At 44.2% G+C, this 23,276-nt stretch overlaps 1 protein-coding gene across 1 annotated transcript in view; it reads right to left on the bottom strand.

The window, feature by feature from the left end:
- The window catches only part of dock1 (dedicator of cytokinesis 1), a gene marked incomplete at its 5' end in the record, with an annotated part of 602,016 nt that overhangs the window by 120,415 nt on the left and 458,325 nt on the right, over nucleotides 1-23,276 (bottom strand). The window contains 2 exons of the mRNA XM_084323017.1: nucleotides 8,450-8,550; nucleotides 17,286-17,364. Of these exons, the coding sequence (XP_084179143.1) occupies nucleotides 8,450-8,550; nucleotides 17,286-17,364 (180 nt within the window). The remainder of the gene's footprint in view (nucleotides 1-8,449; nucleotides 8,551-17,285; nucleotides 17,365-23,276) is intronic.

Genomic DNA, 23,276 nt, shown 5'->3' with positions numbered 1-23,276 from the left:
CTCCTGTCAGTGGCGCAGATCGAACCAGCGACCTTTCGGTTACTGGCCGGCCTCTTTGCCTCTAGGCCGTCCTGCCTGTGTGAGCTATTCAGCACTGATGTTTCATTACATCGTGTTTTAGTCCTTCTATTTTCCATCACAATTTGATCCAAGTTAAGCTAAAATTGTGCTGACTGGGCGGTGTGTGCAAAGTGTACGTTCTTTCCCCCCTGGATGCACAGGGGATGCCTGCGGGCGAGAGAGAGAGAAACTTAGCGTGTTTGCGCCAAAGAGAGAGACTGTTTTCCTCAAGTGAGTCGTCTGACCTTTTTCTGATTATTGTCATTATTATTCTAACATTTGTGTTAGTAAATTGGTTAATTATTAGAATTTATTGCAACGTGTCATTAACAAACTACACAGTGTTTATCTGGGCACATAATTTATTTAGAGCAATGTTTCTCAAATGGGGGTAGGTGGGAGTACGGCACGAGGTACAGAGATGTCTTGCAAATAAATGAATAAATAAATAAATGAATAAATAAATACTAAGTTGTCTCACAGAATCACACCAACACAATGCTTTCTATAAGAATCCTATACACACTGATTGAATATTGCTAAATGAACATCAACCTTTTATGCAACACTGAAAATGATGCTATTTCCCACATTACAAGAAGACACGTATGATATATGGGGGTATTTGACAGAATAATTACATTATTATAGGCCATACATTATTCTACATGTTCTACAAATAGCTTCATTCAGAGGTGAAGGTATTCTCCTGTATAGGCACCGCACTATACAGGAAAACAAGCTCAATCCACCATCTAGACACTGGAGATGGTTGTGGATTACAGAAGGAACCCAGCCCCACTCAACCCCATCACCCTGTGTGACTCCCCAGTGGACACTGTGGAGTCCTTCCGCTTCTTGGGAACCATCATCTCCCATGACCTCAAGTGGGAGCTGAACATCAGCTCCCTCATCAAGAAAGCACAGCAGAGGATGTACTTCCTGCGGCAGCTGAAGAAATCCAACCTGCCAAAGACGATGATGGTGCACTTTTATACAGCCATCATTGAGTCCATCCTCACCTCCTCCATCACAGTATGGCACGCTGCAGCCACGGCCAAGGACAAAGGCAGGCTTCAGCGTGTCATCCACTCTGCTGAGAAGGTGATCGGCTGCAATCTGCCATCTCTCCAGGACCTGAAGCGTGCAGGTAAGATTGTGGCCGACCCCTACCACCCCGGTCACAACCTGTTTGAGACACTCCCCTCTGGCAGGAGGCTGCGGTCCATCAGGGCCAAAACCTCACACCACAAGAACAGTTTCTTCCCCTCTGCAGTGAGCCTCATCAACAAGGCTCAGGACCCTCACTGACACCCCCCACTGTGTTACAAACCTGTTCCACCCGTGGAATATTTTCGCCTAAAATATATACCTAGGTAAATGGAATATTGCTCCACTTCTACAGGGCCATTTGCATATTCTTGGTATCTAGGTACATCTATGGACCTCAGGGAATGTATCCACATTGTCCGAAATATTGTGTCTATTACTAGGCTTGCTTAAATTGTGATGAAACAAAGGAGAATATGAATTATGATTTTTCTTTGAATCTTTGACAGTGAATAACACCATGATAATAATGACCAAACTTAAAAAACTGCCACTGATCTTGTTCAGTACCTTCTTGAGATCATGTGTATCTAATCTAAGGAAATTAATAAAGGGAATATGATTAAACAGAAGGTTCTGTAGATACAGTACTGAATTCTCCCATCCGGACCAATGCAATTTGAAATATTATTATAGAATATAGAATATGATGCTTGTTACAAAGGGTCAGATTAAACCGAATATATATATTTATTACTTGAGATATATTGTATAATATTTGTATATCGTCTGATATCCCTTGTATATTCTTTGTATATATACACGGAATATCCCTTTACCTAGGTACAGGCCAGACCATAATATTCGCTCTCCTATTGGACAGCGACCCCTAGGCGCCAACGGCCATACCCCCAATGGCAAGTTCAAAGCTACCGCTACAACATGTCTCAACATGTCCAGGTTTGCGCAGTAATACGAGACAGAACTGAGGTTGGCACTAGATTATTCACCTTACGTATAAATACGTCGCAGGTGGATACAGCAGCACTTAGTAACTTAGACCAAAACGTTGAAGCCTTCGCCACGATACAACGTGCCGTGAAGTGGGCCCCTTTTGCCCCTAAATAGAGCCTCGAGAACCGCGTGCGAATAGATAGCTAAAGTGTCAGAGTTTAACGCTGTATCGTCGAGTTCGACTTATTCTATTGTAAAGTAATAGTCTATTATTTATAGTGTATCGTGCGGCTACCGTTCTACAGTGACCAGCATTACCACCGGTTCGTCGTACTCTAGCTAGTGCACTTATCCAGGCTGGGCGGCCTAAACTCGTGCCGCCATCCGAGGAGTCCTAGACGAGAACCGTTGGATATGTACACCGGAGAACCTACACCGGCGAATGCAGAGCCTTTTCCGGCTGGATTATATTGCTTTGGTACTGTGGCTGCTGGAGCAGAGAACCGTCTACCCCACTGCTGTGTGGGATCTACCCTGTGAGGAGCACCATCGAGCCCGCCTCTAGGACCACAGAGGCTGGCTAGCTTTCATCCATGCTGTCTTGCATACTGGAGTATAGCTGTTGCTTTGTCTACGGACCAAAGGATTATTGCACTGGCTCCTGTATCTGGAGTCTCTTTATTCCTCGTTGATCCAGACTTTGCTCCCGACCATTCCTCTCCCCTGCTGGCTTACAACCGGAGGGAACCCCTTAGTGTCTCCAGCTGACTACGAGTGTGCCTTATGTAATTCTTATGCTACAGGTGGCGTCAGTTATACCCATCTTATTATGCTCATGGACTTACGCTCTTGACCTACTTAAGTGTTCTTCGCCATATAAGCGCAATTCATAATTCTCAATTTGTAACCTATTGTTGCTGCTCTAATAATAAATACCTCTAAATAGAACTTTCTTTGTCAAGCCGTATTCTTGTGTGGGTGTTCACCAGATATACCGTGTACTGTATGGCCAGTAATTAAAGTACATAACTCAGTAGTGGTTTAATGATACCATACTCTCAATACAGTCAGGGAATTGTACCCCTCAGTTACAATGCTTATAAATTACCTTATTATAGCTGTTACGAAGGATCAGATTAAACCGAATATATATATTTATTACTTGAGATATATTGTATAGTATTTGTATATCGTCTGATATCCCTTGTATATTCTTTGTACATATACACGGAATATCCCTTTACCTAGTACAGACCATAATATTTCGTTCTCCTATTGGACAGCGATCCCCTAGGCGCCACGGCCATACCCCCAATGTCTAGTTCAAAGTCACCGCCAAAGACATGCCTGGACATGACCGGCTCTGCGCAAGAATACGAGACAGAAATAAGGCTGGTACTAGATTGTTCACCTAACGTATAAATACGGCGCAGGTGAATACAGCAGTATGTTAACCAATAAGTTGAAGCCTCACACCACGATACAACGTGCTGTGAAGTGGGCCCGTTTTGCCCCAAAATAGAGCCTTGAGACCGCGTGCGAATTGATAGCTGAAGTGTCAGAGTTTAACGCTGTATCGTCGAGTTCGACCTATTCTATTATTTAAGTAATAGTCTATTATGTATAGTGTATCGTGCGGCTACCGTTCTACAGTGACCAGCATTACCAACGCTTCCTCGTACCAAGCTAGTGTGCTTATCCAGGCTGGGCGGCTTAACCTGGTGCCGTCATCCGAGGAGCCCTAGACGAGAACCGTGTGGATATGTACACTGGATAACCTACACCGGCGACTACAGAGCCCTTTTCGGCTGGATTATATTTGCTTTGGTCCTGTAGCTGATGGAGCGGAGAATCGTCTACACCCACAATTGTGTGGGATTTACCCTGTGAGGAGCAACGTCGAGCCCGCCTCTAGGACGCCTGAGGCTGGCTAGCTTTCTTCCATGCTGCACTGCATACCGGAGAATAGCTGTTGTTCGTCTGCGGATCAAGAGATTATTGCACTGTCTCCTGTACCTGGAGTCTCCTTATTCATCGTTGACCCAGACTTTCGTTACCGACAAATCCTCTCCCCTGCTGGCCTACAACCGGAGGGACCCTATTAGTATCTCCAGCTGCCCTACTAGTGTACCATATATATAATTCTTATGATACAGGTGGTATTAATTATCTCCTGCGTAATATGCCCATGGACTTACGCTCTTGACCTATTCATGCACATTCTTCGCCTTACAAGCGCAACTCTCAATCTTGATAAGTAAAGTAATGTAAGATAATCTTCGTGCTGCTAATAAATATTCTTCTAAACGAGTATTTGTGTGAAACCGTGTTATTGTGGATGTGTTCATCTCATATACCTGTGTACTGTATGGCCAGTAGTAATGTACATAAGACAGTAGTGGTTTAATGATACCATACTTATTCAATACAGTCAGGGAATTGTACCCCTCAGTTACAATAGCCAATTCGCACATTTACCTATATATATACACCGGTATTATTTTTCAAATGCCCGAGTTCAATTTGGATTTAGTATCACCAGGCGTGCATAAGAACAGATAATAATATCTACTGTAATTTACTGTACCTTTTTATTTTCACCACAGTGCAACCATTTTGAAATTAATTTCAGATCTAATTGTTGCTACATGCTAACAATAGGGAGGAGAAATTAACTGCGTTTCAATATTTGTCAAAAACGTTAACTTTTGTGGCTTATTATCCCGAATAATGACAGTTATTGAAATAATTCATTCAGAACGCTGAACTTTGAACCCTCACAGTATCCGACAGGAAGTGTAGTTCGGAATAATTCCAACGCTGATCCACATCTATAGACCACCGCAACACTTCCGGGATTCTGAAATCGGGGAGGAGATAGCGGGGGGAGCATATGAATGAATGTGGATGAGAGCCGTGATGTAAGTGGTTGCAGATACGGCTGTGGGGGTGCTAGAGACATGATCGAATAGACGCTTATGCGCCTCAATCTCCTGAACACGGCACGACCCATTCCTAATCGATCAGAACTAAATCGGCAGAGAAAAAGCCCATTTTAAAGCACCTATTTCCAATGCACATGCGCAGATTGCCCATGGAGTCTGGACGACGCGAGATGACGCACGAATGAATGTGGACTGTTCCATCAGAGGGGGGAGCTTCGGTGGCCAGTGTCCTTTCAGCCGAACAGGATAATGAAAAAATGATCCCACTAAATGGCCAGACGTGTCTTATGGTGACATCTACAATTACTTCATTGAGTCTCCAGGTAGACTAATGTTTATATTTAAGTGCAGCGGTCTGTAGCCACTCACATTACCACCGAAGCTCCCCCCTCCGATGCGTGAGCCCGTTATAATTACACTACTGTCGCTATTTTACAATTAACTATAATGAATTACGGGTCATACAGAACACGCCAGTGTTGGAAGTAATGCACGAAAGCTTATTTCCGCGTCTGCAGTCTCCATATTCTACCACCGGGCGCCAGGTATGCACGGTCGGAGCTGTGCGTATATATACGCACAAAGTCAAGCACACGTTCAAATTGATAAGTCCCACACTTTGCTTAGAAATGATCGTACGCACGGGTTACGCACATATCTGTGCGTACGGCATACGCAACATTGATAAATGAGGGCCCTGGCCTATAATTTATTTCATAATTATACTATTCTATTGTGCTTAACTTAGCTCATTCATTTTATTTTACTCCACCTATTTATTGTATTATCTGTCTGTTAATGTCTGTCCGCTAATGTCACACTGATAACGTCCAAAGCAAATTCCTTGTATGTGAAAACTACTTGGCAATAAAGACCTTTCTGATTCTGATTCAGAGCATAGGATAGATAAGTATACTATAGAAACTCAAATGGAGATACGAATAGGGTTCCAAAGAGACAGAGAGGGGGAGAGAGAGACCAGAGAGAGAGAGAGAGAGAGAGAGAGAGACCGAGAGAGATGGACAGAGAGAGATGGACAGAAAGGGAGAGTGTAAGAGAGAGAGGGTGTAGCAGAGTGGCCTCTGGGTAAATGGTTTCTGCCCCTTTAAGACCAGCATTCTAATTGCCATATAGGTGCACAGCTGAGATCAGTGAGAGAGAGAAAGAGTGAGAGAGAGAAAGAGCGAGAGAGAAGCGGGAAGCGAGAGCATGTCTCAAACAGAGAGAAAAAACTTGGATTCAGAAAAAAACAAAGCAAGCAAACATCCACAGTTGCAGTTTGAAGAATTGTTACAAAAATCTTTCTCAAGTATCCAGCTGCATATAGTTTGGCTGATCTGAGATCCCTGTGTGGCAATGGATTGAAGTCAGGAGAAGAAGACCCCCTGCGCTGAGCTGATTCTCACCCTTTTCACTCAAACTACTGTACTGAACACGGTGGAGTGGGTGTACATTGCTCGTTGCCAACCACCTGAATGGCAGAGTTCCATAAAGATGCCGTGGACTCACATGAGGAGCCCACAATGCAACACAGCCAGCTGTAATGTGGACGCCTGCTAGCTGAAGGTGGCTGTTGCTAGCTAGCTGCGCCAATGTTAGTTAGTTGCCAGTGTGGTACTGACGTCAGTGTTGCCAAAGACAGGAGGGTAATGGCTAGAAGGCATCAGGATGGCATCCAGAAAAACGTGAGATGCTTGTTTTTCCCAGCTCCTCAAGTGTAGTAGATTTGAGAACACAATACACAACGATCTATAGAAACTATACAATACAAGGTATGTTTTACAGGGTAAAAACAGCGGATAAAGAAAAAAGAAAAATGTATTATTCTACAGTGTGAGTAGCAGCAGTGTGTGTGTGTGTGTATAATAAGGTGCTGTGTGTGTGTATGTGTGTGTATGTGTGTGTGTGTGTGTGTGTGTGTGTGTGTGTGTGTGTGTGTGTGTGTGTGTGTGTGTGTGTGTGTGTGTGTGTGTGTGTGTAATAAGGTGCTTTGTGTGTATGCTCATGTGCTCACCTGCTCTCATATGCTCATTATATGCATGTGAGCCGCCTGTAGATTTAGTTTTGCGTTGTATCTGAACATACCTTTAAGCTATCTGGTAAATCTCATTGTAACCTTTAATGTTGCTTATTGGTTTGTTGACAGGTGTAGCCTGTCTGGCGCCCAAAATTATAATTTTGTATTTGACTATATTGGGCTGGCCCCCACTACAAGAGAGAGAGAAAGAGAGAGAGAAAGAGAGAGAAACAGAAAGAACGAGAGGGACAGAGAGAGAGAGAGAGAGAGAGAGAGAGAGAGAGAGAGAGAGAGAAACGGGCGTGGATGTATATGGTAGAGGTAGAGAGAGTGGGCGAGAGAGCACGCTGGGAATGTGGGGGTGGGGTGGGGGGGCACAGAGAATCCTCTTCTCTCTCGCTCCAGAAGCGATCGGACTGTATTTGAATGACAGGGGGTTTGGATCTCTGCGGGAAACATCAAATAGGATGCCAGGAGTGAGAGCGAGCAGCAGGGGTGAGGTTCAGCTTCTTTCCAGTGTGTACGTCATCAACGGTAATCCTGCTGTATGTGAACCGGATGGCTGGGGCCCTCCCCAGGGAGAGGGAGAGGGAGGCGGACTGACGGAGCACAGCAGGCTAATGTGCCCGAGGTAGATGGGTGGGAAGGTTTACTGTGTTTGACTGTGCGCGTGGGCGTTGATCAGGACCTGTAATAAAACATTGGCCAACGAGGGGTTTCACTGTCGGGCCCGCAGGGGGGGGGGGGGGGGGGGCACCAATGTGATCTATGCTTCTGTAACACAAAGCCAGGCATCTCCTCCGGATGACGACGACGCGAGCCGGCTAATGTAGATGAATGGCTCTTTGTGGATACAGGCCCCGTGGATGGCAAAAAGAAAATGAAACTACTCCCTAAAAATAAATATATAGCTGAAAGAAATGTTCCGCCTCGTCTTAAAAGCAGGTTTACAAAGTAATAAAGACTCCAGCCCACGAGGCGTTCTGAGCAACCTCGCAGACTGACATACAGAGCGGCTGGAGGAGAAGTAATTTTCATCCTTCTTATCTTGTCAGGGGGCTGAGATGCAGGGAAGAATGCCAAAAAAACTAAAACAAGATGTACACGTGAAATGCTCGGAAAGGACTGCGAGTCAGTCAACGCTCCCCTCTGCATTTGAATTCCAGGAGGCCATCCATCCTTGAGAACCTGAGTGTGAGTATAACCCATGTTCCCCCCACTATCGCCCCCGAGAGGAGCTCAAGCTGTGGAGGCAACAACTAGCGCAACCTCCAGTGCAACCGTAGGGATGGTGGGTATCTCCCCGAGTGCCTACGTGGGATGAATTATGAAAAGAAAAGGTCTATCTGTGTGTCGAGTAGGGAGCCTGGGGTGGTGTTCGTGCTACGGCAGGTGGGGTGAATGATCGCTGCCCGGGACTCACTTCTGGAAGATCTTGGCTCTCTTGTCGCTTGAGAAGTTCTCTAGCTGCAATGACTCCTGGGTAAGAAAGGCCACGGCCAGGTGGAAGTAGTTGTTCCACAGCTGAGAGAAAGGAGAGAGAGAGATGGAGAGAGAGAGAGATAGAGAGAGAGAGAGAGAGAGAGAGAGAGAGAGAGAGAGAGAGAGAGAGAGAGAGAGAGAGAGAGAGAGAGAGAGAGTTGTGGATTAGGAATATGATTATTCATGCATTATAATATAAGATATTCCTTTATTGATCCCCTTGGGGAAATTCAGGCATCATAGCAGCATGGGGAGGTACAGGTAGTAGAAGACATACAGGTACAGATCACAGAATTATAGTACAGTGGATAAGTAAAAATAAAAATAGAATAAAAAGGCACTGTAAACAATATACAATATCATTTACTCTGGACATGCGCATATGGGCAACACGGTGCGAGATGAGGGTATGTATGCCCCCTTATTAATTCATCCATCCTTTTCTTGACAACAACAAGGTACCTAAACAACACTACACAATTAGTGTTTTGGACTCGGAAGGTTTGTACTTCCACCTGACCTAATGGTGGCGATGGGGGTGGGGATGGAAAGCTGTCCTGATGGAGGAGGAGGCCGGTGGTTCTGTCGGTGCGCCTCAGGAGAGCCCTCTTCCCCTCCATCATGCAGCCAAAGAGGGAGGGTGATTTAAGAGGCAGCCGAAGGGAGAGCCACCAGAGCCCTGGCGTTTCAGAGCCGCTCTGCTCATTCGCACAGGAGATGAATCTGGTCGGCGGGGCTCTCGCATGCATAGAGTACATGCTTTCTTATGGAAATGCCCACCGGCAAGAACAAAAGCATACATAAACATAGAAAACACTGCAACGTGCAAGACTACTTAGAATCCTGTTCAGACAAATGATACCGTTTAGGGACGGGAATCACCAGAGGCCCCACAACTCGAGATAGTATTGCGATTTTAAACATATTGCCATATCGTTAGCCTCATACGATAATTGCCTAAGTAATTTTTCAAGATTTTTGGAAAAGAAGAAAAAAGTTTTTTTCCAGCAAATGGGTATGAGTTTTTAATTTATATTTTGAAAATAAGTTCCACAAGGTGTATCAACAAGTTTGCAAAAATACAAAAACACAACAACCATTGCGTAACAAAATAAGGTGACTTTTATATTAACACTTTGAGTGCCAGGGACGCGTTTTGTCGTTAGTTCATGCCGCCAGTTGAATGCCACCAACGCTATATAGCGTTTGTTTGTCGTATTTTTTTTTATTAGCGATTTGAATTCATATTCCATCAATCGAGCCTCACGCTAGTGTTGCAGACTCTCTCTGAGCTCAATTGGGAAAATACCGCCCCCTATCGTCTCTCCCTGTGTAACTGCACCCCATTCGTTTAGACTGATGGGGGGGGGGGGGGGGGGGCAGCCTCCTCATGTTACTTTTCCGACGAGGCATCTGAAGAGACCCAAGTTGATCGCCGGCCCGGAAAAAGCGTGGAATATATATTTACAGTACCCAACGCTGAATCAATAAACGTGATCGATATTTGGAATGGCGATCAGGAATTGGAATAATCTTTTTGGAGAACATCTGATATGAGGTAAGCAATTTATTTTACCAGTCTTGGGGTAATCGGATCTATTTTCACCTATATATCAACGTGTCCCATATGTGTGTGTGTGGCTGTGAGTGTGTGCTCGCTGATCAGGAAATGAGAATATATTTTTCAGATTGCTTCTCTAGCGTGCATAAGTACACATATACTATCGATAATCTAGCGTTTATTTGAAAACGATTCATAAATAGGCCGAAAAATGACAACGTTTTTTGTGTATGCCAGAATATTCCAGTAAATGCTGTTTATCACAGAATCTTTTTATTTTCCTGAAAAACGAGGGCTTTTCAAAATGCTATAAAACGGAAATGAACCGATTAAAAAACAATCCGTCTCGACAATGTTGACTGCAAACAAGTCATTGATAAACGATGGGCAGATTAGACACATAGCCATAATTTAAGAGAGATTATGCATTCACAACGCTATCATTGAAGTGGGTGCTGGCATTCAACGGCGGTAAGGCGCACCGCATCGCCGGTAATCAAAGTGTTAAGGCTGTCAAAATTAATGCAGTATTAATGCGTTATCGCCCGATTCTATTAACGCCACTATTTCTTTTAACTCACGATTAACTTTTAATAAAAAAAAATGTAATTTCTTTTTTTTTAACTAGACTTCACTCAGGTGTATTATTGATGCTCTCATTGATACTATGTTTGTTTCTGAAGTGTGTGTGTGTGTGTGTGTGTGTGTGTGTGTGTGTGTGTGTGTGTGTGTGTGTGTGTGTGTGTTGATTGATTGAAAAGTTTATTAACAGATTGCAGAATGGGTACAGTACAGTACAGCTCAATACATACAATTGTTAAGGGGATGCAGACCAGAGAAAGACTTTCGTCTTGTTTACATCAGGGTCCCCCATTTTCAATTCATCATAACATATATGACATACATGACATACAGATAGACAGTACTGCTACATCTATACATTTATGACATATCAGATTTGCAAATACAGTACTGTTTGTGATACAAAAGTGTCCAGAAAAGGAGTGTATATACATTTGGCGTAGAAACTGTACATTGGAGGAGGTTGGATGGGTGGGGTGGGGTTGGGTGGGTTGGGTGAGGGCTGTACATTGGAGGTGGGGGGGGGGGGGGGTTGGGTAGGGGACACACACAAATTTTACACTGTACATTGGAATACTGACAAAGCCTTACTTGGTCATTTACTGTACAACTAGGTTAGGACATTTGTAGGGGCCAGTTTCGAATTGCAGTCTCACGTAGGTGTTTTTTGAGTGTTTTTGAAAGTGGGTAGTGATTCACATTCCTTTACAGCTTGTGTGTGTGTGTGTGTTTCAAGTTTCAAGTTTCTTTAATAGTTGTCATACAGAAGTACAGAATACTTTCATACAAAATGCTTCTTACTGTTACGCTCCAGAGACTGTGCTAGACAAGATAGTATCAAATAACATAGTGTGTGTGTGTGTGTGTGTGTGTGTGTGTGTGTGTGTGTGTGTGTGTGTGTGTGTGTGTGTGTGTCAGGGTTTCCGTTGTCCGGTAATTACCGTTTTTTTTACCGGGGAAATCTGTTGAAGTCCGACATATTTAAATATCTCCGGTCATAATGTCCTGTGAAAATAATTCCCTCTAAGCACAATTTGAATTGTATTCAAATAGTTACATTTGTTTCATTGTTGCTTCACCAAGCAGGTATAATAATGACAACGATGTGTGTTCCTATATCATTATTATCAGCGCACAGCAAGTTTCAATTTCAGTTCCTGGCATTTTTAACCAGTGGAGAAAGGTAAGAGAGATTTCCCTATCGTTTTTCTTATATGAATTATTCAACCTACGTTAATAAAACATACCTGGTGATCAACTACAGTTTGCTGTGAACATTATGATATGTGTGTAGTGTTCTGATAACGACTATTGGTGAAGCGATGTCGAGATTCATTTGGGTTAGGCAGCGGGAGCTTGATACTGGATTTGCGAGAAGCATGCAACTGCAGAGTCGCAGAGCTGACAGTTGTGCCCGCACAGTGCAATACTCCAATTCAGCCATTCGCAAATTTAGCCGTTGGGTGGGGGGCGCTGCTGAGCGGTCCCCAGACCGGACCTGAAAGCGCCGCTGGCTCTGCGGCTCTGCAGTTGCATACTCTTGGTATGTTCTTCGTTGGGACGGAGGCGGAGATATAATAGTCATCACGCAACGTTTATATTTCACGATAATGTTGCCGTCTCTCTCTGCCAAATTTCTCAGTTCTTCGCTTGATATAATTAATACAAATGCCCAATATAACGGAATTCGTTAGCTCAGAAAAATGTGATTATAACAGACTGCTGTTTAATCATGTCGGGCCGACTGCCCACAGACACCTATTTGATTTCAAGTTCGCAGCAGCACGGAGTCTCGAGGGACTTATTTTATTTGGAATATAATGACTGTATACGCAAAAGTAGCCTAGTTTTAAGTTAAAATATTATAAATCTACATGCCTTGAGGATGTCATTCTTTATATAGCCTGCCTATCAATTGTTTTTAAGCTCAATAAACTCTGACCGGAATTTCTCTCATTTGTCCGGGAGATTGAAATCTTGCAGGACACCGAGACCGGCAACAATCTTTTCTAACGGAAACCCTGGTGTGTGTGTGTGTGTGTGTGTGTGTGTGTGTGTGTGTGAGATATATAGAGAGAGAGAGGGGGGTGAGAGAGATGAGGAAGGGGCAAGAGAGAAAGAGAGCTGGGAGAGTGTGTGTGTGTGAGAGAGAGAGGGGGGGGGGTGTGATTACTCAGCCCTTGTGTGGGTGAATGTAACAAGTTCCTAACGTTTCTTTCCCCTGTTATTTCATGCACACTTTATTCATTGTTTTAAATTATTATTTTCTTTTAAGTTATTTTGTGCATCACTCTGTTTTGAATTTGATGCAAATTTGCAATGCATGAGGGTCATCCTTTTGTGTTAAATGGCTGCATAAAGCAAGCATTTGTTGACTCTCATGTTGATAAGAGTATTAAAACTTGGAACTTGAAAAAGATCCGTTTAAGGTAGATTTTTTATGTGATTAATTTGCGATTAATCGCGAGTTAACTATGGACAATAATGCAGGGCGGCTACGTGGCGTAGTGGGCAAGGCGCTCGCCACGAATGCGGAGACGCTGGGCTCGCCTGTTCGAGCCCAGCGCTCCACATTGCTTTCAGTTTAGCTGGTCGTTCATACTAATACACATTGGCCGTATTAGGGGGTGGGAAACTGATGGGTGGGGATCGGGCGTTGTGGACAGCGACTCCTACAGGTCGGTTGGTGCGCCTGCGCAGTAGAATCAGGAAGTGTCGGGGGCAGCGTGAGCCTCCCACGCGTTACTCCTCGCCACTGAGAGATTGAGCTGTGCAGGTGAAAAGATGCGACTGCTGTTACCTCAAGTACCGGAGGGGACTTGTGCTATGTATGACTTAGTCCACATTGCAGCCGGCTTGTGGGAGGCAAGAAACAGCGTTCGTGACAGGGGAGGGTTGAATTGGATGATACGAAATTGGGATGGGAGAAAAATGTAGAAAAATGGGAGAAAAAGTGGATAAAAAAAAAACTATGGACAATAATGCGATTAATCGCGATAAAATATTTTAATCGATTGACAGCACTATTTTATATATACATATATATGCTTACCACTTATCTATTGTATCTATTGCTATGTCTGCCCATCACAATCACGCGAGCTGTCTAACGCCTGTCCCGTCTCCCTGTGAGTGGCTGTCCCGGAGTGATGACCGGAGTGTTGGACGTCCCGTGATGATGACCGGGAGGATGCGACCCTCTCTGCGCCGCCCCCGTCTCCCTGTCTCCGGCTGTCTCAGAGTGATGACCGGAGTGTTGGACGTCCCGTGATGATGACGGGGAGGTTGCGACCCTCTCTGCGCCGCCCCCGTCTCCCTGTCTCAGAGTGATGACCGGAGTGTTGGACGTCCCGTGATGAAGACGGGGAGGACGCGACCCTCTCTGCGCCGCCCCTTTGCCTCAAATAGATCCGCTATCAGCTCTATCTTTAATCTTTCAAAATGTTCAGTTGTTATCACTATCAGCTCTATCTTTAATATTTCAAAATGTTCAGTTGCTATCGCTATCAGCTCTATCTTTAATATTTCAAAATGTTCAGTTGCTATCGCATGCACTTATCCGTGTTTCACTACACACGAGTGCATGCTTACCAACTGTTCGCCTGTTTTACTGCAACACTACTATCACCGACATCTAGATCCCCCCTTGAATGGCCCTTCTAAGGTTACTCTCCTCCACATTGCCTGTGGTGCATTTTTTCCTATTGCTAGGTTTTAGTGAGTTTTTCCTTACCTTCGTGCGTGGGGTATGTCTGGGAGTGTTGCATTTATTTAAAATTGTTTGGACTTTATGGTGTTCTTGTTTTGTTCTTGACTTATTGTGATGTTTCTTCTTGACTTGTTTAAAGAAGACGTGTCCGGCCCATGGGGACATTAACGTGTGTTGACGGGCCTTACAAATTTATTTGATTGGATTTGATATGATTTAAACACAATATGTTGTGACTTAGGCATTTTTCCTCATACATACAATACATACATGTCATACACTAAGGCAGTTGTTATACTTGCGTTGTTAGTCATGCGATCGCCATCTGTGTATGTAACGTTAAAATGCACAAGTCACACGAGTGAGTTAGGCAGATGGTGATTTTTTTTTAATGTAACAAACGTTCTGATTGGCTGAGGACATAGGGACTAAGCCAAGGTGATGCAGCAGTGTGAGGAGATTACAGTTAGGCAGAAATCTCAATTTGGCCAAAAAGCTATTATCGTATCGATTATGCTGAATATTGCGATAACATAATGCGATTCATACATTTTTTTCAACAGCAAATTATGTCCCCAAAGTTAAACTTCTGCAATACAAATATATATACCCTCTACAGGATCTTCTTCAATGTGTGCAATAGACTGCTGCAGTCATTTTACCAGTCTATAGCAGTAGCCAGCGTCCTCTTTTTTCCGTTGTATGCTGGGGGGGCTACATCAACTCAAGGGACACCAACAAACTGAACAAGCTGGTGAGGAAGGCTAGGTCTGTGGAGGGAGTCGAGCTAGTCAGACTAATAATAATAATCTTTATTTATAAGGGGCGGCTGATTGGCGCAGTGGGCAAGGCGCTCGCTACTAACGCAGGAGACGCTGGGTTCGAGCCCAGTTCTCTGCGTTGCTACCGGCTGGCCGGTCGTTCATACTAACACAATTGGCAAGTGTTAGAGGGTGGGAAAGCCGGTGGGTGGGGATTGGATGTTGTGGACAATGACTCCTACAGGTCGGTTTGGTGACGCCGGTGCAGCGGAAGCAGGAAGTAGCGGGGGCAGCGTGAGCCTCCCACGCGTTACTCCTCGCCACTGAGAGTTCGAGCTGCTGCGGTGAAAAGATGCGACAGGCTGCCTCCTCGTGTACCGGAGGGGACACGTGATGCAAGGCTTCTGTCCTCACTACAGCCGACCAGTGGGAGGCATAGTCTAGCAACGTTCAAGACAAGGGAGGGAAGAATTGGATAATACGAAATTGGGATGGGAGAAAAATTGAAAAAATGGGGAGAAAAAGTGGATAAAGAAAATGTATAATCTTTATTTATATAGCACCTTTCATACATAGAATGCAGCTCAAAGTGCTTAACAGAGCAAAAAACACAAAATTGGACAATAAAGCAAAAAAATTAAGAAAAGCAGGAGTTTAAAACCAAAAAAAAATAGCAAAACATGATTACGAAAATAGCTAAAAAGCATAAATGACAACAGGGATTTTAAAATCAGCTAAAAGCAAGAGGTCTTGAGCAGTGCTTTAAAGCTATCCACAGAGGCTGCCTGTTTTTAGATGTTTAGACAAGAGGTGGTGGCAGAGAGGAGGATGAGAAGGAAGCTGGCCGCTATCCTGGAAAACCCCTCCCACCCTCTCCATGAGCAGCTAGCCAAGATGAGTAGCACGTTCAGCTACAGACTCACCCCCCCCCCCCTGACACCAACTGTCATCTATTACCCTGCCCATACTTGTACCTCCCCTCCCGCATGCTGCTATGATGCCCAAATTTCCCCAAGGGGATCAATAAAGGAATATCTTATCGCATACAACATCTGCTTTATCTAATAATAAGATAACATTTTCAGTCTGTTCATCTCACTTCAATAATTTCTATTGCAGTAAAAAGAGATTGTCAAGAAGAAGAAAAAAAGATCGATGCTCGATTGTATCCATACGATACCGGCCGCCATGCAAAATATCACAATACTATGCTGTAGTATACACACACACACACACACACACACACACACACACACACCCCTAATATGCCTATGCCCTTCAGTTGTTGATTCAAATATGTAATAAAAAATGGTTTTATTCATGGCCTAACTGCAAACAGTATCTCCGATTGTTATCGGGACACAAGAACTTTATGTTTAATTAATTCACCCGCAAAGGGGACCTTGACGGCTGGCGGGACTGTTGAAAATGGGGCCATTAAGTTGTTAGCCACATTAACAATGAAAATACATTTGAAATGGAAGTGGAAAGGAGCTGCGCTGTTCCACTGAGCAGGTTAAAATATTCAGAAACACCAAATTGCAGACCATTTACAGAGTAATTTATGTCCCCCCCTTTCCACAATGGTATGCAAATGCTTCCCAGTGTTTTTTCTGTCTGCGTTCTGAAGGGCTAACATAGGTCGGCATAAAAAACATCCTCAATATGACACTACAGGGCTCGTCCAGAGTAGCGTCTTGGAAAAATCTCATCTACATATCATTTACCTGCTTCCATCTTATCTATGTCTGCTTTTTGCCATGTTCTGACTGTTCACAGAGACCGTTTTAAAGGTGCACTATGCCGTTTCAGAGGAGGGGGGTTTGTAAGATACATTTACTGTAATTCTTAGATTATTATCTTAGGTTATCATAAATGCAAATTAAATAGTTTTGATTTAGATTTTGAGGCACTGTGAACCAAACGTAAGCCTAAAATATGTTTGTCAACAAAATTGCGGGCCCTGCCTTTGTAAACAACATCAACGAAATAGTAACTTTTCAGGTAGCTTTGGGAGACACCTGGTCCTGTAAACCCCCTCTCCCCCTCCAAAAAGAAGAAGGAAAGGAGACAATTAGGGCCATTAGTGCCTGTGAGGGGAGGCTTCAGGCCTGTCGTGTGTGTGTGTTTACCCGACGGAAGCCCTCATCTGTTCATCACTTACCTGTAGCTCAAAGTTGGCTTGATCCAAGAATATCTTGTTCAGCACTGCAGCATACTGATTGATGGCCCGCAGGAACACTCTGAAAAACATAGAGAGAGATTGTGTTTTGGAACAGGTCTGCTTATTGACGAATGGTAAGCTCACTCCTTAAAGTGACACATATTTACCCACTACCGTCTCTAATTGGATGGGCCTGAGACCTGAGTTGTAAGCACTGCATTGCAGTCCCCCATTGAGACCAATAAACAGCTCTTGTTAATGTACAACCAGAGTTTTATGTCCAGCGGGCTGCTGCCCTTGCAAAAAAGTATACATGGTATTTCATTTTTGGGGGGTCACTACAATGATGGTAAAATGATGGAAATACCATCATATTACCATCTGTATCATGGTTTAAATTGGTTATACCACAGCGTTAATACAAAAGTGGAACCAGGCGGATTGGGAATTCAAAGCATTCATAAAGTTAACAAGGCAGCGGACTCTCAGGTCTCCCGTGTACAGAATTTTAGTGGATCCCATCTACAACCAAGAATTCAATAAGACCGATGTTAATGGACCAAACCATGGCGTACTCACTTCTAGCTCGCAGGCAAAGGTGTATGAGCTGCATCAGATATACATTAGGGAGTGTACGGTAGGAGAGTGGCATAACCTTAAAATCACCAAAAAATGTTTTGGAATTATGTACTGTAGATGAAACAAATTGCAATACCATAGGGACTGCTACCTTATCATTTAATTGTGCTATAATTAACACACACAAAGGATTCAATGTCCCTGATGACATCACTGGTGGCCATATTCAAACAAATTACTGTCAAACTAAATTAATGTGTGCAAAACAGTTTTTGGACGTGTGTGAGATTATGTGCAAAATAAATCTGCGTTGGTTTTTGGTGCAGTGCCCCTATAATTATGTCCCTTATGGCTGACTAACAGTACAGTATGTTCAGATACAAGGCAAAGAGAAATGCAATACAAAGAGAAATATTGTCTCACTTTACTCTGACAGTTGGACAGCAGCAAAACTGGCGTGACAACATGTTAGTGTGTTTAGTCTCTCAACAGTAACATTGTTGACATTTTCTAAATGTAACCCATTCAATATCTATAGGCTACAGAGCACTCTGTTTACCACTGAGCCCTGACAGCACGGTGCTGTAGTGGTTAACACTGTCGCCTCACAGCTAGAAGGTCCTGGGTTTGATTCCCGCTTGGGGACCAGGTTGCTGTGTTGCCAGTTACCCAGATGGGGTATCTCCCGAGCCTTTCTGTGTGGAGTTTGCATGGTCTCCCCGTGCTCGCAAGGGTTTCCCCTCCCGATAAGATAAAACCCAATGGAAAAACATGCACAACAGATCGCTAACACTGTCGCGTCCCCCACGAAGGCGGACAGGAGCACTTGGATCGGTCCCCGGGCACGCTGAAGCCCTTGTCTGCTCCCGGCTGACCTTGTGGGGAAGGACAACAGGATGGGAGGCGCAGAGAACATTTTGTCAGCGACTCAGTGCATGTCTGTGTGTTCCTGTGGGTCACCCATCGCATGTGTGTGTGTGTTAATCTGATGACAAATAAAGACTTCTTCTTCTTCTTCTTTATTACCCGTGAGAGCTACAATACTGTATTCTCTATGATATGGTCGGTTAGTCTTCTCTGCCTGAGAGACACTATAATCACTGGTATATAACCCTGGTCCACCTTTAACGGGCTCCAGTGACTGGCTGGTTCTTCTAGTACCTCATGCCAGGACTGATCTTGAAAATTTACTGCTTTTGGTTTTAGTGCAGCAGACTCATTGAATCTCTTGCAAAGTGAGCTCTTGGGACGCTTGAAGTTTTCACTTAATAGCTGTCCTTTACCCGCCTGTAACAGTTTTTGCTTGATGATTTGTATGGTTGTATTTACGTTTTATCTAGGGATGTCCGATATTATCGGCCGATATCGGCATTAAAATGTGATATCGGAAAATATCGGTATCGGTTTTCAAAAAAATTTAAAAATTAAAAAAATCTTTCATTTCTATAGAAATGATGTCCGATATTATCGGCCGATATCGGCATTAAAATGTGATATCGGTTGATATCGGTATCGGAAATTAAGAGTTGGACAATATCGGTATAGGTAAAAAAGCCAATATCGAGCATCCCTAGTTTGAACCGATTGTTAAATCAGTTTTGTATGCTTGTATTTGTACTAGTGCTGTCAAACGATTAAAATATTTAACTCGATTAATTGCATGATTGTCCATAGTTAACTTGCGATTAATCGCAAATTAATCGCATTTTTATTTTTAATTTTTGTTTTACCTTAAACAGATCTTTTTCAAGTTCCAAGTTTTAATACTCTTATCAGCATGCAAGTCAACAAATGCTTGCTTTGTGCAGGCATTTAACACAAAAGGATGACCCTCATGCATTGCAAATTTGCATCAAATTCAAAACAGAGTGATGCACAAAATAACTTAAGAAAATAATAATTTAAAACAATGAATAAAGTGTGCATGAAATAATAGGGGAAAGAAAACGTTAGGAACTTGTTACATTCACACACACAAGGGCTGATTAATCACACACCCCCCTCTCTCCCTCACACACACTCACCCAACTCTTTTTCTCTTTTGCCCCTTCCTCATCTCTCTCATCCCCCTCTCTCTCTATATCTCACACACACACACACACACACACACACACACACACACACACACACACACACACACACACACACACACACACACACACACACACACACACACACACACACACACACACACACACACACACACACACACACACACACACACACTTCAGAAACAAACATAGTATCAATGAGAGCAACAATAATACACCTGAGTGAAGTCTAGTAAAAAAAAAAAAAAAATTATTTTTTTTTAAGTTAATCTTGAGTTTAAAATTAGTGGCATTAATAGAATCGGGAGTTAACGCGATATTAACGCGATATATTTGACAGCCTTAATTTGTACGCTTTGTAATCTTGGCATCATTCTAAATGAGGGCCAATGTCAATTGATTATCCAAGACATTTATATAAAAAAAGAAAAGTTGATGATGATGTCATGATAGCTGTAACTGAGGGGTACAATTCCCTGACTGTATTGTTAGATATGATATTTAATACCACTACCTCATGTACTTTAACTTCTGGCCACCCAGTACAAGATATAAGTATGATGAACACTTTCCCACCTGATGAAACGAACCAACACAAATGTACCAAATCGAAGGTTTAATACAGCAAAGGGTGTATACAACGATCACTTAATTACATTTATGATTTGAAATATGGAATATGCACTTTTATGGCAAATGAGTATTCGTAGGTAAATCAACATTGAATGTCCAATCTCTGGTTGCGCAGGGAGTAAGTATACAACCTGGAATATTTAGGAAACGATAGCGATGGTACTTAAATGATTATAGCTGGATACACTAAGGGGGGGGGGGGTCCCGCTGGTTGTAAGACAGTAGGAGGGGGGGGTTAGAGAAGCCGCTGGCGGTATCCCATCTGGCCGACGGTGTCTTGGGAGAATCCAAAGTCTTGGACACGGTGCCCACAGAACCTCGGACCGCAGACGAATACAGCTGGACCCTCTGTGGAACGGTATCTGCCGGTCCACAACGGAGAGACGTGAGGCGACCTCACGTGTAGAGCGCCGTCTCACCTGGAGTCCTCTCCGGGGGGTAATTCCAACACTCAGCAGTGTTGGCCTTTATCCATGGAATAATCAAAGCACACAAAGCATAATCCAAGCCGTGGAAGGCTCGCCGTCGTCTGGGTAGAGTAATCCAATATACAGGTCCAGTCGCTCTTGGCCCGGAGCTCCTCGGATGCAATCACCACTAGGGGTCTGACCAGCCTGGTTAAGCGTCCAGATAACGTCAGGAACGATGGGGGTACTGATAACTGTAGAACTCTAACCGAACGATGCACCATACATAAAATAGACTATTATTAGCTTAATAGAATACGTCCAACTCGACGGTATGGTGCCAAACTATGACCATTCAACTATTAATCTATACGATATCTCAATGCCTATTCTGGGCCAAGTAGGCCTTACTACACCGCACGTGCGTCGTGGGGAGGCTTTTGCGTCTGTCACTCTGTTGGAGGGTAAAGAACTGGACTAAAAAGAAAGTTCTACTTTAAGAGCGCCATATATATATGCGCTATGAACAAATAGTACCATTCGTATTTCGCCCGACATATTACTGCGCGGAACCGGGGGTTGCCTCGACATGTTAGGCGGCACGATTGAACTTGGACCTAGGGGTATGGCAACCTGGCGCCAGGTTCTCGTCCAATGGTAGAATGAAACTATTATGGGCTGTTTAGTAGAAACGGGGATATTCAATGCATATTGTACAAGGAATATACAGGGGATATCAAACGATATACAAATACAATTAAATATATATATATAAATAAATATACATATTCGGTTTAATCTGATCCTTCACAACAGCCGCCCCCTAATTAGTCCCACCTAATTAGCTAAGCAGAGACAGATTAACCGCACTGTCTACCACTCAAGGTCCGCTGTAAGGGTCAGTCAACTCACAAAGTCATAGGGTCATGGTCATCATCGATAGTATCTGGGAGTCGGGGCAGTTCTATGAGCCTCGCCACGGGACGTGTGTAAGTGCGCCCTTGGACGAGTACTTCAGCTGCTCGGACCTTGCCATCGGCACCGGTGATCACTTTGCTTACGCGGCCAGCCGGCCACATAGCTCTGGGTAGTGACTGGTCAATTATCATGACGACTGTTCCTTCTGTCAAATTGTCTCTCTCCTTTACCCACTTCTGGCGGGTCTGTAGAGACGGTAGGTAGTGAAGTAGGAAGCTGCTCCAAAACTTGTCAGCTAGTACTTGGCTGTACCTCCACATTCTTCGGCCGTTCGCTTCTTCGGGCCTGTACATTGTCTGGGGTAGCGCGGGGTCCAGCCGCCCCATTAGGAGTGTGTTGGGGGTGACTGGGTCAACATCTGCTACATCACTGGAGACGTAACCGAGGGGCTTTGAGTTCAATACTCCCTCGATCTCCGTGAGGACTGTCATTAGGACTTCCTCTGCCAGTCTGGGCTCCGAGTACGGCATACAGGGCTGTCTTTATAGAACGTACTTCTCGTTCCCAGGTTCCACCGAAGTGGGGTGCGTTCGGGGGATTAAACTGGAAGTCAATCTGGGCTGGAGCGAGGTGGGTCTTAAGTTCTGGGCCCATAGCTTGGAAGCTCTCTCTCAGCTCTCTTTCTCCGCCTTTGAAGTTGGTCCCGTGATCAGACAACAATGTAGACGGTTTTCCTTTCCGTGATGTGAATCTCCGGAAGGCCATAAGGAATGAGTCTGTGCTCATGGTCGGAAGGAGCTCGATATGTATCGCTCTGGTGGTCATGCATTTGAATACAATACCCCACCGCTTCTCGGTGCCTCTTCCTCTCTTTATATACAACGGGCCAAAACAGTCCATGCCTGTGGAGTGGAATGGCTTGTCGCCGATTCGGAGGCGACAGGGGGGTAGGTCAGCCATCCTTGGTATGCTGGGCTGCGCGCGCCACTTACGGCAGTCTAGACAGGATCGCTGGAAGCGCCGTACTGCTTCTCTCCCTTGTAATATCCAATAACGACGTCTGATCTCCGCGAAGACTCTCTCTGCTCCTGCGTGGTGTACATCCTCATCGTATTTCTTTATGATCAGCTCTGTGACCTTGTGTCGGCTGTTCAAGACGATCGGGTGCTTAATGTCATCTGGTAGATCGGGGGCTCTCCGCAGGCGACCACCCACTCTGATGAGATTATGTGCGTCACTCTCTGGTGCCAGGTGAATCAGTCTGCTGTCTGATGGGACGGGGTTTCCTCCCTGTAGACAGTCTAGCTCATCGGGGAACGAGTCTCTCTGGGCTCGTTGTAGTAGAAGAAGTTCTGCTTCTTCGTAGTCAGCTGCTGACATGTCAGTGGTGGACTGAATCTCTG

This window comes from Notolepis coatsorum (assembly GCF_963971535.1).
Source record: "Notolepis coatsorum genome assembly, chromosome: 10".
Taxonomy (NCBI): domain Eukaryota; kingdom Metazoa; phylum Chordata; class Actinopteri; order Aulopiformes; family Paralepididae; genus Notolepis; species Notolepis coatsorum.
This window is presented reverse-complemented; position numbering and strand designations above follow the sequence as displayed.